At 44.8% G+C, this 14,606-nt stretch overlaps 1 protein-coding gene and 1 long non-coding RNA gene across 4 annotated transcripts in view; one reads left to right on the top strand and one right to left on the bottom strand.

Moving 5' to 3' along the window:
• The first annotated feature begins 1,658 nt into the window (after positions 1–1,658).
• On the top strand, positions 1,659–5,531 carry LOC110330269. The gene is made up of 3 exons (XR_002380953.1): positions 1,659–1,750; positions 3,338–3,769; positions 5,132–5,531. It is a non-coding gene; the product is annotated as an uncharacterized LOC110330269 (long non-coding RNA).
• A 7,226-nt stretch (positions 5,532–12,757) lies between these two features.
• The window catches only part of Gpat3 (glycerol-3-phosphate acyltransferase 3), a 56,297-nt gene continuing 54,448 nt past the window's right edge, over positions 12,758–14,606 (bottom strand). For 2 of the 3 annotated variants that reach the window (XM_029545462.1, XM_029545463.1), the window contains exon 13: positions 12,789–14,158. In XM_029545462.1, coding sequence (XP_029401322.1) covers positions 14,047–14,158 — 112 coding nt within the window. In that variant the 3' untranslated portion in view covers positions 12,789–14,046. Of the gene's footprint in view, positions 14,159–14,606 lie in introns of all 3 variants that reach the window. The other variant, XM_021210766.2, reaches the window with a different exon arrangement.

Below are 14,606 nucleotides of genomic sequence, written 5' to 3'. Positions count from 1 at the left end.
ACTCAGAAATCCGCCTGCCGGGCTGGAGAGATGGCTCAGTGGTTAAGAGCACTGACTGCTCTTCTGAAGGTCATGAGTTCAAATCCCAGCAACCACATGGTGGCTCACAACCATCCGTAACAAGATCTGGCTCCTTCTTCTGGAGTGTCTGAAGACAGCTACAGTGTACTTACATATAATAAATAAATAAATCTTAAAAAAAAACACACACAAAAAAAAAAACAAAAAAACAAGATTTAAAAAAAAAAAAAGAAAAGAAAGAAATCCGCCTGCCTCTGCCTCCCAAGTGCTGGTCAAGCTTTCTTTCCATGGCTTCCCAACCAGCCATTCAAGCTGATAGCCACATTCACAAATCATATTGGGTTGAAAACTCTCGATGGTTCTGAATGCACTCCAGTCATTACAGCTGTGCCGAATGGGGCACCTGCGTGGAGTGCTTAAAAAGAAGCAGGTGTGGAAAGCTGTAGCATGGCCATCTCTTCAGGACAGCATCAGCCTGCAATGAATTTAGGAGATTTTGTGTAACAAAATGCTCTGTGACAGAAGCTGAGGTCGCAGAGCCCTAAAACCCACCCAGCCACTAGCCTGACTAGACTAGCCTTCATGGCCAAAGAGCTTTACTGTAAGGTTGTTACTTACCGGGATAGATATCACAAGTCTGTGTCCCTGTCTCGGCCCAGATTTAGTGCACTGGTGAGTTGGAGAAGTCTTCTGCCTACAATTTCCGGTTCCGGCTTACGGCACAAGTAACACTGTCTTTACATGAGGTTTGGGGGTTTTGTTTTTTTTTTAAGATTTACTTATTTTATGTATATGAGTGCACTATGTTCATGTATGCCTGCATGCTGGAAGACAGGATTAGATCCCAGATGATTGTGAGCCACCAGGTGGTTGCTGGGAATTGAACTCAGGACTACTAGAAGAACAGACAGTGCTCTTAACTGCTGAGCCATCTCTCTAGCCCCTTTAAATGAGGTTTTAATGGGTGTTTTGAAAATGGAAGGGCTTGACCTCTTGGATAAAATATAAGGCTCCCTCCTATCACCATAATAAAAGTTCTGTATGCTCTATTAAAAAGCTCCCTTCTTGGTGGGGTGTCAGTAGCACACAGCTTTAATCCCAGTGCTCAGGAGGCAGGCGGATCTCTCTGAGTTCAAGGCCAGCCTGGTCTACAGAGTTAGTTCCAGCCAGGGCTGCACAGAGAAACCCTGTCTCAAAATATAGATAGATTAGATTAAATTAGATTAGATAGATAGATGATAGATAGATAGATAGATAGATAGATAGATAGATAGATAGAATGATAGGTAGAATGATAGATAGAATAATAGATAGATAGATAGATAGATAGATAGATAGATAGATAGATAGATAGATAGATAGATAATCCTTCTTGGCTTGTTGATCTCTTGGGAAAGAATGAAATCTCTATCACAATTTTTAAACCAAATTAAATACTGGCCAAGACAATGGACACTGGCCAGGTCCATACCTTGGATTCCCAGAAAATGGCTGCTAATTACATTAGTTTGGGCAGAACCCACAAGGCTACATACTTCTCGCCTTCATTCAATCAGGGACAAGTATATATTATGACATACTTCCCACCTATGTGTGACCAAGCTTATCCTTCGGAGCCAGGGCAACCAACCTTTTTAACAAAAGTGAACACTTGGCTTGTAATCTTACGTGAACAACAGCCCCCGGGATTCCAGGAAGCTAACTGTCCTAGGGCAAGGGAGGCTTACAGGTTAGTCTCTTAACTAAACACATGCACGCATGGCATAGCTATGGTTCTTTTGCATAAGCAGACAGCTCAGTGTGAAGCCAAAGTGGAGAGAGGCATTTGGTTCAAATGCACAAGAGCAGGCTTGAGTCTCCCATTCTTTTTCAAAAGGAATGTCCTCCAGCAAGCCCCGCCCTCTGCCCACTCCTAGATGCAGGACTGGAAGACAATCTGGTGGGAGATAGAAAGCTTTAGGCTTAGCCCCATCTCTACTCTCCACACTGACCTCAACTCACATAACCTCTCTGAGGCTTCAGCACCCCAAAAGCGAGGAATTCCTTCTCCAGCTACTTACCTTGGGGTCACTGTGAGGACACTGTCATTAGTTCATGACCGTTTAAAATTTGACCACCGTTTCATGCGATCAGGACAACTTTCCACTTCTGAAGTAAGAAAAATTGATAAAATGTTAAACAAATACGTTGCTACAATAGACAAAACCCGAGAAGTCTATGGCTTAACATCATGAAGGTTGGTTGGTTGGTTGGTTGGTTGGTGATTTTTCTCCAGTCTGATGAATGTCATCCAACTGTTCTGAATCGGTGGGTAACCTCTCTTTATGTGATGAGGTGAAGCACCAGGGCTTCTCCGGCTTGGGGCTCCTTAGGGCTCCTGGGCCTTGGCCTTCTGCTTCTAACTGGCAGACAGGCTAAGAGGGTGGAGAAAAATCGCCGCACTTCTTAACTTCTTCCTGCTAGAAACGCCCCAGGTGGCTTCCACTCTCTTCCCCTTGTTGAGAACAAGCCAATGGCTCCATTCAGCTGAAAAGGGACATTGAGAAATGTAGCAGCTGGCTGGGGACTGCTTCCCAGGGACAATGCGGTTCCCTGGCAGAAGAAGGAAACTGTGGTGAGCAAGCGAGTCACCCCCTTCAAGGCTCCTTCAAGGAGAGGTGGGTATCAGCCACCTACTTCCGAGTAGCTGTTTGCCACAAGCTCAATATGCTTTGTTTTTTATAGAGAACCCCCCCCCCCCGGGCAGGTATCAGGATGTGGTTTAGCTGGGTTAGCTGGCGCAGAGTCAGAAGCTGCATTCGGATGTTGGCCTAGCTTCAGGTTACCTGGAGGGCCAATCAGGAAAGAAGTCACGTTCCTACCCATACAATTCTTGAGCCTCCTCAGGACTCTTGCAGCTTCGGGTTCATGACAGCCTCCCTCGACAGCACAAGCACGGGATGAAGGAAGAGACGGAGAAGCAACGGGAAAGGCAGGCAGGCTCTAGAGCGGTGATTCTCAATGTTCCTGATGCTGCAGCTCTTGAATCCACACAGTCCCTCACACTGTAGTGACGCCAACCATAAAATTATCTTCACTGCTACTTTGTAACTGTGATTTTGCTACTGTTATGAATCATACCATACCTATTTTTTTTTTTTGGAGATAGAGGTTTGTCGTAGGAGTTGTGAGCCACAGGTTGTAAACTGCCACTCCGGAGCGACTCAGCTAGCAAGAATGTTACTGAATGTAACGGCAGTGAGGGCTACAGGTGTCCAGACTTGGGTCTTCATGTGTGTGCAGCAAACATTCTTAACCACTGAGCTATGTCTTCCAGCCCCATGAAAGATATTTTGATAGGAGAATCCTGTAGTGTGTAGTTTCAGTCCTCACGGAGAAGCGGACAGGAAAGTGAAAATGGAGAACATGGATGAGAGTCGATCCAGTAGGAGGCGCTGTTGAGAGGGACGGCGATGATGAAGAAAGGCCGCAAATAGGAAAAGTCAGCGATGAAATTGCAGAAGAAAAATAACTGAAGTACAGCAGTCGCTGTGCTCCGCTGAGCTCCACTTCTCACGTGAAAATGAAGATAATGATTTACTTGCAGCCCCGGAGGACCTGCTCTGCTAATGAAAGGCAGGGATTACAAGGACTTTTGTACCTAGAAAGATTGAGAGGTAGATGATGCAGTTGGCCGCACGCCAGCTCTGTGGTCCAAAGGATTCGGTGAAGGCAGCGGCAGATGAAGCTTTCTGTTCTAGGAAAGCACGTGAGTCTCTTGGCTTTGGTAGAAAGCCCATTACTGAGGACTAAGGAGAGACTGTGTCCCTCAGAAGTTCTGAACTCAGAGTTCTCGAAAGCATCTGCTGTTGTGGTTTATAAAAGAGGGGATAGGGCTAGATAAGGTGGGGTGGGAGAGGTGCCGGTCCCATGCTGAGACATCCCTTCCCCCTGAGGTACCAGCCATACAGCCGGTATAGTAGAAAATAGGGTTTACTTAGGGCACGGGAAGGAGAGTTGAGAAGAGAGGAGAGGGGCGGGGGTAGAGGGAGAGAGGAGGCTGGCCAGAACACATGGAGAGAGAGAAAGGGGAGGAGAAAGGGGAAAGAGTGAGAAAAAAGTTAGGGAATCAGAAAGGGAAAAGGCAGAGAGTAAGAGAGCAGAAGGGACCAAACAGCCCCCTTTTTACCAAGCCAGGCCTACCATTGCTGTTGCCAGCTAACAGTTGGGCGTAGCATAGAAGGAAAACTAACACCTTCATGCTCACCCAAGGCTCTGCCCCTATTCAATCACAGCACCAAGGCTATAGCCAACCTGTCACAAGAAGGAGCCAGGGCTCAAAACCCTCATGCCCACTTGGAGCCTGGTCCCATCCTCTACTTCATGGGCTGGAGACAGCTAACCAAGAGGAGAGAGAACACAAGATTGACAGTTGGCAACTTGAGTTTGCCAACACTGGGACAATCAGAGCACTCGAATAGGAAAATATTTCTGTCTTGCCCAGAAAACATTTTTTCTCCAAATGATCAAAGAATGCATGCATATACGAATGAGCATCTGTAAAATTCTTGCTCAGAAAGATAGCATCATAGGGCAGGTGATTGATCTAAAACTTACATTGATCTGTTGCCACAAGATACACTCCCTAAAGTTCACCCATAAATTGCAGAACAAAATCTTCTATACCAGAAAGTATTACAACATATAAGAAAACTAACTGATCTTTGGCTTACTCCACAGGAGAGAATTTATGCCTGGTACGATAAACACAGTCAAAACTCCATGATAGTTTAGGTCCTAGGGGAGAAGCTACAGTAGCAAAATGCCTCCTCCTCCTCCTCCTCCTCCTCCTCCTCCTTCTTTTTCTTTTCTTCTTCTTCTTCTTCTTCTTCTTCTTCTTCTTCTTCTTCTTCTTCTTCTTCTTCTTCTTCTTCTTCTTCTTCTTCTTCTTCACTGTCTTCAGACACACCAGAAGAGGGTATCAGATCCCATTACAGATGGTTGTAAGTCACCATATAGTTGCTGGGAATTGAGCTCAGGACCTCTGAAAGAGCAGTCAGTGCTCTTAATAGCTGAGCCATCTCTCCAGCCCAGCCAACTGGCTTCTAAATATCTGTGTACACACTCACAGACAAAGGCTGCCGGGCTGTAATCAGAGAAGCCTTGCTTTTCGATGAACAGAGGTGAATGCACAGACACAGGGCTGCACAGGATCCCGAGAGTGAGTGACTGACAGCGGATGGGTCGGCCCTAGACAAGACATTTCCACCAACCTCTTACGGCCCAGAGACCGAACTCTCTTAGTAGAACGGAAAGTTTGGCTTAAGAGCTTGACTTACTCATAGTCCACTGAATTCATGGACACTGAATTTCCTTTTAGTGATGTAATGAACTATTTGACAGGATCACATTAAAAAATGGCATCAGTTCTGGGAACCAAGTGCTTCTTGCTCTAAAACACATCTAAGAATAATCCACAGAGATACTTGAAATAGGTCTATTCTTTTAAAAAAAAAAATCTAATTTGGACATCACTTCAGTGAGCATTGTGCCTTTCTTAGTCGAGTGACTTTTGCTGCCAAGAGACACATGACTGTAACTCAGGACGACCTCCGCAAGTGTTTAAAATAGCAAGCCGGAACGAACAGAGCAGAGGAACCTGAGCCAGGCATGTGCTGAAGGAGTCACTCTATAAATAGAAGGAGAGAGAGAATGGAGGGAAAAGGTTGAAGGCACGGCCAAAATGCTTCTATTTAATCCAGACTAACTCCCAGGGCACGGTGGGGAGACGGGCTCTTTCCTTCGTCACTTTAAAATACTCATTTTATGTATTAGCATGGCTGCATGTAAATGGATGCATGCGCACAAAGCCCGGAATCTGGGCACGACTACCGGCTTGTTAAGGGGTGTTAGGATCAATCTCCCGTCCTCAGGACTGAGCAGCTCATTCCTCCTGGATTCTAGGTGGTTCTATAAAGTTGCATTCCCTCCTGAAACATGCACCGCTAGCATGCCCATCTTCGTTAACGTTATGCTTTAAGTTTTAATTACCGTGATTAAGAGATCCATAAACCGAAAATGCCTCTAACCTGGAAACTCCACTTGTCCAAGGACAGTTAACTTTCTGGAATGCCGGGGGCTGCTGTTCATGGTAGATAACAAGCCAGGTTTTTTTTCACTTTTGTAAACAACGTTGATTGCTCCAACTACACAGGATCTGCTTCATCACACATAGGCAGGTGGTACAGAGCAGGAAGTATGTTAGGATGCATGCTTGCCCCGATAGGACGAAGGTGAGAAGTACGCAGGCTTGGGGTTTTGCCTTTATAAACACCAGACTAAAGGACTTGGCAGCCATTTCCTGGGAATCCCAGGTTTGAACCTAACCAGTATCCATTGTCCTGGCCGGTATTTAATAAAATTTGCTTCAAATTTGGCTCAAAAGATTGTGGTAGTGGTCTTTTTCTCACCCGGTGGGATTGACACTAACTTAATGGTTTTATATTTCCCAAAAGTTACTCCAGGAGAGATATTTAAATTATTTAAATGTTCAACAAAATCTGTAATAGGTGTTTTGTGTCCCACAATGAAGCAAGGAAATCCTTCAAATTACGTAGGTTGGGCTTAATCTTTGTTTTGTAGAGCTCTTGGGCTTTCTGTGGTACAGCAGAGAATCAAAGGAGTTACAGAGCAAGTGAATAGGCAAAGGGCATTTCAAGCCCCATCCCCAGTCCATCCAACGTACTGTAGAATCTAAACCCTGAAACCCCAGTGGTTGGGAGAGACAGCTTCACCAGGAATTCACAGTCTCTCTCTCTCTCTCTCTCTCTCTCTCTCTCTCTCTCTCTCTCTCTCTCTCTCTCTCTCTCTCGGGTATGCATTGAGTTAGGGAACAGCCTAAGATGCAGAAGACCCAGCCCAAAAGGATGGGAGCGGGACAGGTATCATGTTCTGGAGTCTTATGGAGGATTACATCTTGCAGGAAAGAACTCTACAGCAAAGAAAAAAGGAAAAGTATGTCTGGAAGAAGAAAAGTCAAGGCACTGTGGTACAGGAGTATGACAGTTAATATTATCAGGATTGAGACTCACTCAAGAGACAGAGCTCTGGGTGTGTTGATGAAGGAGTTTCTAGATGCAGTTAGTTGAGATGGAAGGGCCTGCCCAAATTCTAAGCACCATTTAACTCATTTGTCTGTGGTCTCATACTGTGATGGCTGCTCTTATGTCAATTTGGCACACAAAATGGTTATCTGAAAGGAGAGAACCTTAGTTGAGAAAATGCCTCCATAATATCCAGCTGTAAGCCATTTTTTAATTACAGATTGATGGGGACAGACCCAGCCCATCATGGGTGGCTCCATCCCTAGACCTAGGTCCTGGGTTCTATAAGAAAGCAGGCTGAGCAAGCCATGGCGAGCAAGCTAGTAAGCAGCACCCCTCCATGGCCTCTGCATCAGCTCCTGCCTCCAGGTTTGTACTCTCTCTGCTTTTGATGATCAACTGTTATATGGAACTGTGAGTGAAATTAGCCCTTTTCTCCCCAAAGTTGCTTTGGTCCTGACACTTCATCACAGCACTAGTAACCCTAAGACATATACTAAGTAAAAAGGAGAATGCAAATTGAATGCAGACCTTCATCGCCCTGTTTCCAGGCTGCCTATACAATGTAACAGCTGCCTTAAGTTCCCGCAGCCAGGCCTCCTCAATAACAATGATGGTACCTTCAAACTGAGAGCCAAACCAAGCTCTCCATCCCTTACATTGCTTCTGTAGGGTATTGCTGTTCAATGCAGTGAGAAAAGTAACCGGTACCGGATGTACAATACTCAAGCATGTGCATCGTGTACGCTAGACATGTATCTTCACAAAACCATCTGTTTGGGGATGACTTAATTTGTTTGCATCGCCCTACAGGTGTGAGTCCTCTTCTGTCTGGACTAAATGAGTGAGTGATTTTAATATACATGGAAACTCTGAGGCTTCTCTGGCTTCCAGTACTGATGAATAAAGAGTATCAGATGATGTCACTGGAGGGAGTCTCTTTTCCTCTCCCCTTGCACCCATGCTGTCCTGGTGGTGTAAAGATCCATCTCAGCATCTCTGGGCCATCACCTGAGATACAGAAGAAATGAGAACCAAGTCTCCTGGCATCCACATCTCCTTGGGAATCTGCCTGAGGCGCATGGGTTGAGTTTCCAATCTTAGGCCAAAAAAAAAAAAAAATCACCTAACCAGCCAGCCAGGGCTCATGTGCCAACCTTTGTGGAAGGAAGTGATATTACCCCATAGTGTGGCACAGCCACAAAAAGGATACACGGGAGATTTTAAAAAGGCACTATTCAACGACAGCACGACCGAAACAAGTTGGCAGTGTGTCACGAAAGCATTTCCAAAACGAAACCTGCAAGCATGACTTTAAGAGTTTTCCACAAAGCTGGCTGGATCATGAGCAGAGACAACAGCTTCAAGACTGGAAGCAAAACTCAAAGGCACAGAGCCTGCCTTGCGTGCATGAGGCCATGAGTTGGATGCCTAGCACCACTGAAAGTAATATAAGTCTTAACTTCAAGATATCCACCCATCCATGTGTAACCTAAAGAAACATAGACAACAGAAAATAAAGGTCGGAAAAAAGACATACGAGGTAGCCTCCAAGTAAGAAAAAGCCAGCCCCAATTAAATGTTGTCCTTATAAAGAGCTGCTTTGGTCATGGTGTCTGTTCGCAGCAGTAACACCCTAAGACATTATACCTCACTTACCATGTAAAAGTCCTTCAACAAAATTTTAATTTCCAAACACAGTAGAGATGTAGCTCTGTTGGCACAGTACTTGTCTCCCATTCAGAAGGCTCTGGGTGTGGTGACGCACAGTTGTAATCCCAGCCCTTGGGAGGTGGAAACTGGAAGAGCATTGGTTCAAGGTCAACCTCAGCCACTCAAGTCTGAGGCTAGCTTGCACTATAGACTATAGGAGACCTTCTTTCTCAAAACAACAATAAAAATTTGCAAAAAAAAAAAAAAAAAAAAAAAAAAAAAAAAAAAAAAAAACAATAAAACCAGCACTGGTTCTAAAGGAGCACATTTGCTCTTAAAATAATGACCAAATTCAGATTAAAAGACAAGGAACATTTCTTTTTTAAAAAATTACAGATTATCTCTTCCTAGAACTTTTGTTTTCTAAAGAACTCACCCAACCTCCTAGGTGATAAGAGCAATTATTTAAATGCCTTCATAGACTAGAAAGTGGGGCCCAGCATGCTAGCAAATGCCTGGAAACCCAGCATTCAGGAGGCAGAGGCAGGAGGATTGTTGTGAGGCAAGCTTGGTCTACATAGCAAATTCCAGGCCAGTCAGGGCCACATTGGGAGACTCTTGTTTCAAAACAAACACTGAAGGAGGAAATAAGAAACAAAAAGACTAGCAGATTAATCTGGACTCCTCAAGTCAAGGACCTAGCGAAGCCAGGTCCAGCTGAGAAGCCAAATACCAGGATAGGCCAGGGACAAGCCCCTTTAAGATGGGATCTCCAAAAGCTATGTGGCTAAGCAGGTGATGGAAACCACCCATCCTCCACTCACAGATGTGAACAAGGTTTAAGAGGCTTGTGTCAAACTTCAGTGCTTAGTGACAGCCAAAAATAATATTCCCCTAAGGATTTAAAACTACTCAGCAATTAAAGTTAATAATAGGCTTAGGGCATAACAGGGATTCATTGCAAAAATATAAAGCAGAAGGGATGGAGAGAGTGGTTAAGATCACTGACTGTTCTTCCAGAGATCCTGAGTTCAATTCCCAGCAACCACATGGTAGTTCACAACCATCAGTAATAAGATCTGATGCCCTCTTGTAATATGTCTGAAGACAGCTACAGTGTACTCACATAAAATAAATGAATCTTTAAAACAATATATGAAGCAGAGAATTCACAAGATGGCCCTTGTTGAAGCCTCAATGCTTAAATGGACAGATAAATGTCAAGCTAATAATGGAATTCAAATGCCCCAGACTGATAGAACACATGTGTTTCCTAGACCCTATGCAAAATGAAAGCAGCACTATGCAGTTAGTTCAAGGAATGAAAGACCTGACTGGACCAACTGGGGCTTTGGGGGTCAGGTGGTCACTGTGGCAAATGGGCAACAATGTTGCTGCAGAGCAAAGGCAGGTGGAGTCTCTGGGTGAGCAAATGTGTATTTACAAAACTAGAGGCTAAGTGTAGACTTAGATTTGTTTAAAACCTATTTTAATAAGGGTTCTTAGTTCTTAAATGTTTCAACCTCCCTTCTAACCCACCTACCAGAGGTAGGGGAAAAACTAGGTTTCTAGGAAACAGGTGGCACAGTCCTATTTAGAAGTAGCTCTTTGGGGTAATTCCAATCTTCGCTGTAAGGATATCAGCAGTCCAGCCCGAAACACGAAACTAGAATCAGCAGCAGCAGCTTGATTCAGAAGAAACACCAAATGGGCTCTGCCAAATGGGCATGAGTCCTCAATAGCGGCGACAAGAAGCAGCCTGACGACCATGAGAAGTTCTGTCGCATTTCTCTCTTATGAAGTCACAACAAGCAAAGATCAACGAAGACCAGCAAAGCCTTGCCAGGTGTTAGCAAAGGGCAGAGGCGTTGCAAGGCGAACCAATGCAAAAGCGTCCCCTCACTGTCTTTTCTAAATATTTATATCCTTGCTAAATATCATAACCCTCTCAAGCATGTGCTCCAGCAAATCATATGCCCTCTCCCAAGACAGCTTCCAGGAAAATATGTGTCTGTTCTTAGCAAACCATCCTCTCTCATGTCTGCCTCAACAGAACATCTTCTCATAAGACAGTTTCCAGGAAAACATCACAATGATACAACTGAGTTTCCAAAGAAACCAGAAATCTCCACTTCAGGTAAGACTTACCCTGGGGACTGCATTTTGCTAATCCCTACCTAAAAAGGCTAGGAAAAGAATATTGAAAATCCAGAAATAGCTGATATGAAAATTCCAAACATACTCAAGGGGGGGGGCACTTGGATCCCCCTAGGAAGAGGAAATAGAATTCAGGTGGGTGGGGGATGGGAACAGGAGGGGTCAGAGGGAGATAGTTCTGGGAGAGATGACTAGAACATAAGGGATATGGGGGAGAACTGGAAACCTAGTGCAGGAACCTGTGAGGGTGACCTTAGGGAAGACTCCTAGTAATGGAGGAAGAGAGTCTAAACCAGCCATCTTCTGTAACCAGGCTAGACTTCCAGTTGTGGGACTAGGACATCAGCCCAGGCACATAAACCTTCAACCAACAATTTGTCCTGCCCTCAAGATGTGCTGGGGTGATAGCAGCTCAGAGCTTGTGGGAGTGGCCAGCCAATGATTGTGTCCAGCTTGAGGTCAGCACCAGGACAGGGAGCCCACACTTGACACTGTCTGGGTAGCCTGGAGGTGCACAGTCCAAATCTGAACAGCATTAGTTTTCCAAAATCACACTCAGCAGCAATGCCATCCTGCAAGAACTCAGAAACTAATGCAGATCAGAGCCTGCAGAAACAGCAGAAATGAACGCGGATCAGAGCCTATAGAAACAGCAGAAACTAATTCAGATCAGAGCTTACAGAAACAGCAGAAACTAATGCAGATCAGAGCCTGCAGAAACAGCAGAAACTAATGCAGATCAGAGCCTGCAGAAACAGCAGAAACNCAGAAACAGCAGAAACTAATGCAGATCAGAGCCTGCAGAAACAGCAGAAACGAACGCGGATCAGAGCCTGCAGAAACAGCTCTGGCAGAGGCGGCATCCCACTGACGGGCATGAATGCCTGCGTTATTGTTCCCATACCCTCTTTGAAACACACATTTTATCTGGGCCCAAACACAGGAACTCTTCTGAGAAGATGGGATAGATTTGGTAATTCAAGCCTGACGAAATATAAAAGAGTAAAAGCAAACAGGAATGTCCCCTTCTGAGGAAAAAAAAACAGAACAAACAAACAAATCAAAGAGTCACTTTAGTACAGCTTTAGGAAGAGCTGAAACCTCAGAAGCAGAGGGAAGAGGGGAAGGACAGAAGGCACTGGCCATGAGGGAAAGCCATGTGTGTGGTTTCCTTTGGGATCTGACCCATCTCGGGGAGTACTGGCTGCCAGTGTGTGCCAGGCCTGCCTATCTAGTCAGTTGCCTGGGTTCACCTGTAAAGCACTCCGAGCCTGGGACTTGGTATACAGTGGAGTTCAAGGGACAGACTCCAAATAGCTAGACCATGGTGAAAAGCGGGCTGCTGGTGGATGTTTGCTACATCTTAGTCAGTCGTGGTAGTGGTAATTAACGCTGCGATGAAGCACCAGAACTCAAAGCAACATGGAGGGAAGGGTTTACTTCAGTCTCAGTTCCACAGACCAGTTCATCGTCAAAAGCATCGAGGGTACAAACCTGGAGGCAGGGCCTGATGCCGAGGCCACGGAGGGTGCTGCTTACTGGCTTGCTCCCCATGGCTTGCACAGCCTGCTTTCCTATAGAACCCAGAACTATCAGCCCAGGGGTGGTACCACCCACAAGAGACTGGGCCCTTGCTAATCAATTACTAATGTAAGAGAATGCCCCACGGGCTTGCCTACAGTCCTGCCTTATGGGGGCAGTTCCTCAAGTGAGGCTCCCTCGTCTCTGATGACTCCGGCTTGTGTCCCAGTCAATATAAAACATTGTCCACCGAGTCGAAGGCACTGGCTGGTTACAGAAAGAAGGGGAAGAAGAAAGGCAGAGGGAGAATAATGCAACACTCGTTTAAAAATATAAAATTTATTCATAGTCAGTAAGACAGTTCACTTTCTGTACAGGGTTGCTCTGGAGCTAACAGCTTCAAGAGCTCACAGCAGTAATAGATCACTATCAAATACAGCTCGTGCTATTGGACTCGGAGAACGCTTGTTTCCCCTTTAAAAAAATGTTAAGGCTCAGTTTCTGACAGGTAGTTATACCGTTTAGTTTTCTGCTGACAAGGCTGGGGAGTTTGGGGGCTAAACCACTACAGTGAGGTTGGGGGTAGGGCGGGCAGGAGGCAAGCTCTGCGTAGCTCACACTTGCATCCTGCAGAAAGTGTGATTCTTTAGTTTTGTTTTGTTTTTTTAAAGGCTCCTTCCCTTGGAAAATTTCATTTTGTTACAAACAAACAAACACACAAAACAAAACAAAGCAAAATAACAATCATAAGACAAAGGAAATCTTTAGCATACAAACAAGAATAGCCAACAGTGCTTTCTCCACTGGGGCTGGATGAGATGTGTTGTGGAACGAACACCGCTCCTGTTGGTTCTTCAGTGAATCTGACCAACCAGTCCTGGTCCTCCGACGCCTGAGGAAAAATAATCTCCATTCCATTCCTTTCAGATCAGGTAACCACAAATTTTCCTTTACCTAAAAGTAATCTCCCATTTTTCTTTCAACCTGAGAGCAGAATGTAGCCATAACGGAAATGCACTACGGTGTGATGGCCTCACCTGCTCTGCTACTGAAGTCAGTAGCACCTAGTGTGGTGGCACATGCCTGCAATCCTAGCATGCGGGAAGTGGAGCCAGAATAGTCCATTCTTAGCCAGTCTTGGCTACATAATGAGTTTGAGGCCAGCCTAGGCTACATAAATAAAACCATGTCTTTAAAAAATAATAATAATAATAAAATAAAAGTAAAAACGATTAAAGAAAGGGAAATCAAATTACAGAGTTTGGAGTCATTACTGAGAAGTATCCTATTAACAAATTCCAAACACATTCTAGAAGCACTTTTACTCCATACAAAGAGTTCATTCAATCACCAACAACATCATCATTTTATAAAAGTCTGTTTCCACTCAAGAATCGGCCTTACAATTAATTCATTGAGCCAACACAAGAACAAAAATGTCAAAAAGGACACCTGTTGTAGGTTCAGCCTCTGGCATGAGGACAGAGCCAACTATCAAGTAGAAAAAAATTAACAATAAACAAACAAGCAAAAAACAATGCAACACAACAAAACATTATAATCTTTCACTTCTGAAGGCCAGTTCTGCGAAGCCATGTTTATCCGCGGTGCTTCAGTCCCTTGCCTGGTTGGGAGCTCCGTTGCCCACAATCATCTTGCTGTAATTCTTCTGTTGTTCTTCCTTAAAGGTGTCCTTCACCTTTGCTCTCTTCAGCCCTCCATCCCTGTGGACAAAAAGGAACACATAGGAAAGATGTTCTTTTCTTTGCCAGTGAAGAATCAGGGCCACATGGTGACACATGCCCCATGGTACTGAGACACTAACTATCAGCAGAAAGAGTCTGGCCTCTGCTCTACATATGACCAAGTGTCCCCCTCTCTGATGCTTCTGTAAGATGGAGAGCAATACACCTGCATGCTTGCCATCTCTCACCTGAAGAGGCAGAGTTTTTCAGGTTCTGGGAATCGAACCCAGTTCCTTGGGCATGCTAAGCAGGTGCACTAGCGCTGAGCTATCTCCCTAGCTTCCATTCTGTTTTGTCTCAGAACTTAGAGCTAGCTGCTGCATTCGACATCTAAACAGAAACAAGATTATTAAAGCCAACCTGTTTTTATAGATTATTCCCCCCCCTTAGGGAAAACAAACATTGGTTTTTCTTTGACTTGTGACTG

The sequence above is a fragment of the Mus pahari genome, chromosome 13 (genome assembly GCF_900095145.1).
Source record: "Mus pahari chromosome 13, PAHARI_EIJ_v1.1, whole genome shotgun sequence".
Lineage (NCBI taxonomy): Eukaryota > Metazoa > Chordata > Mammalia > Rodentia > Muridae > Mus > Mus pahari.
Note: the sequence above shows the minus strand (reverse complement) of the source record. Positions and strands in the feature narration are given on the sequence as shown.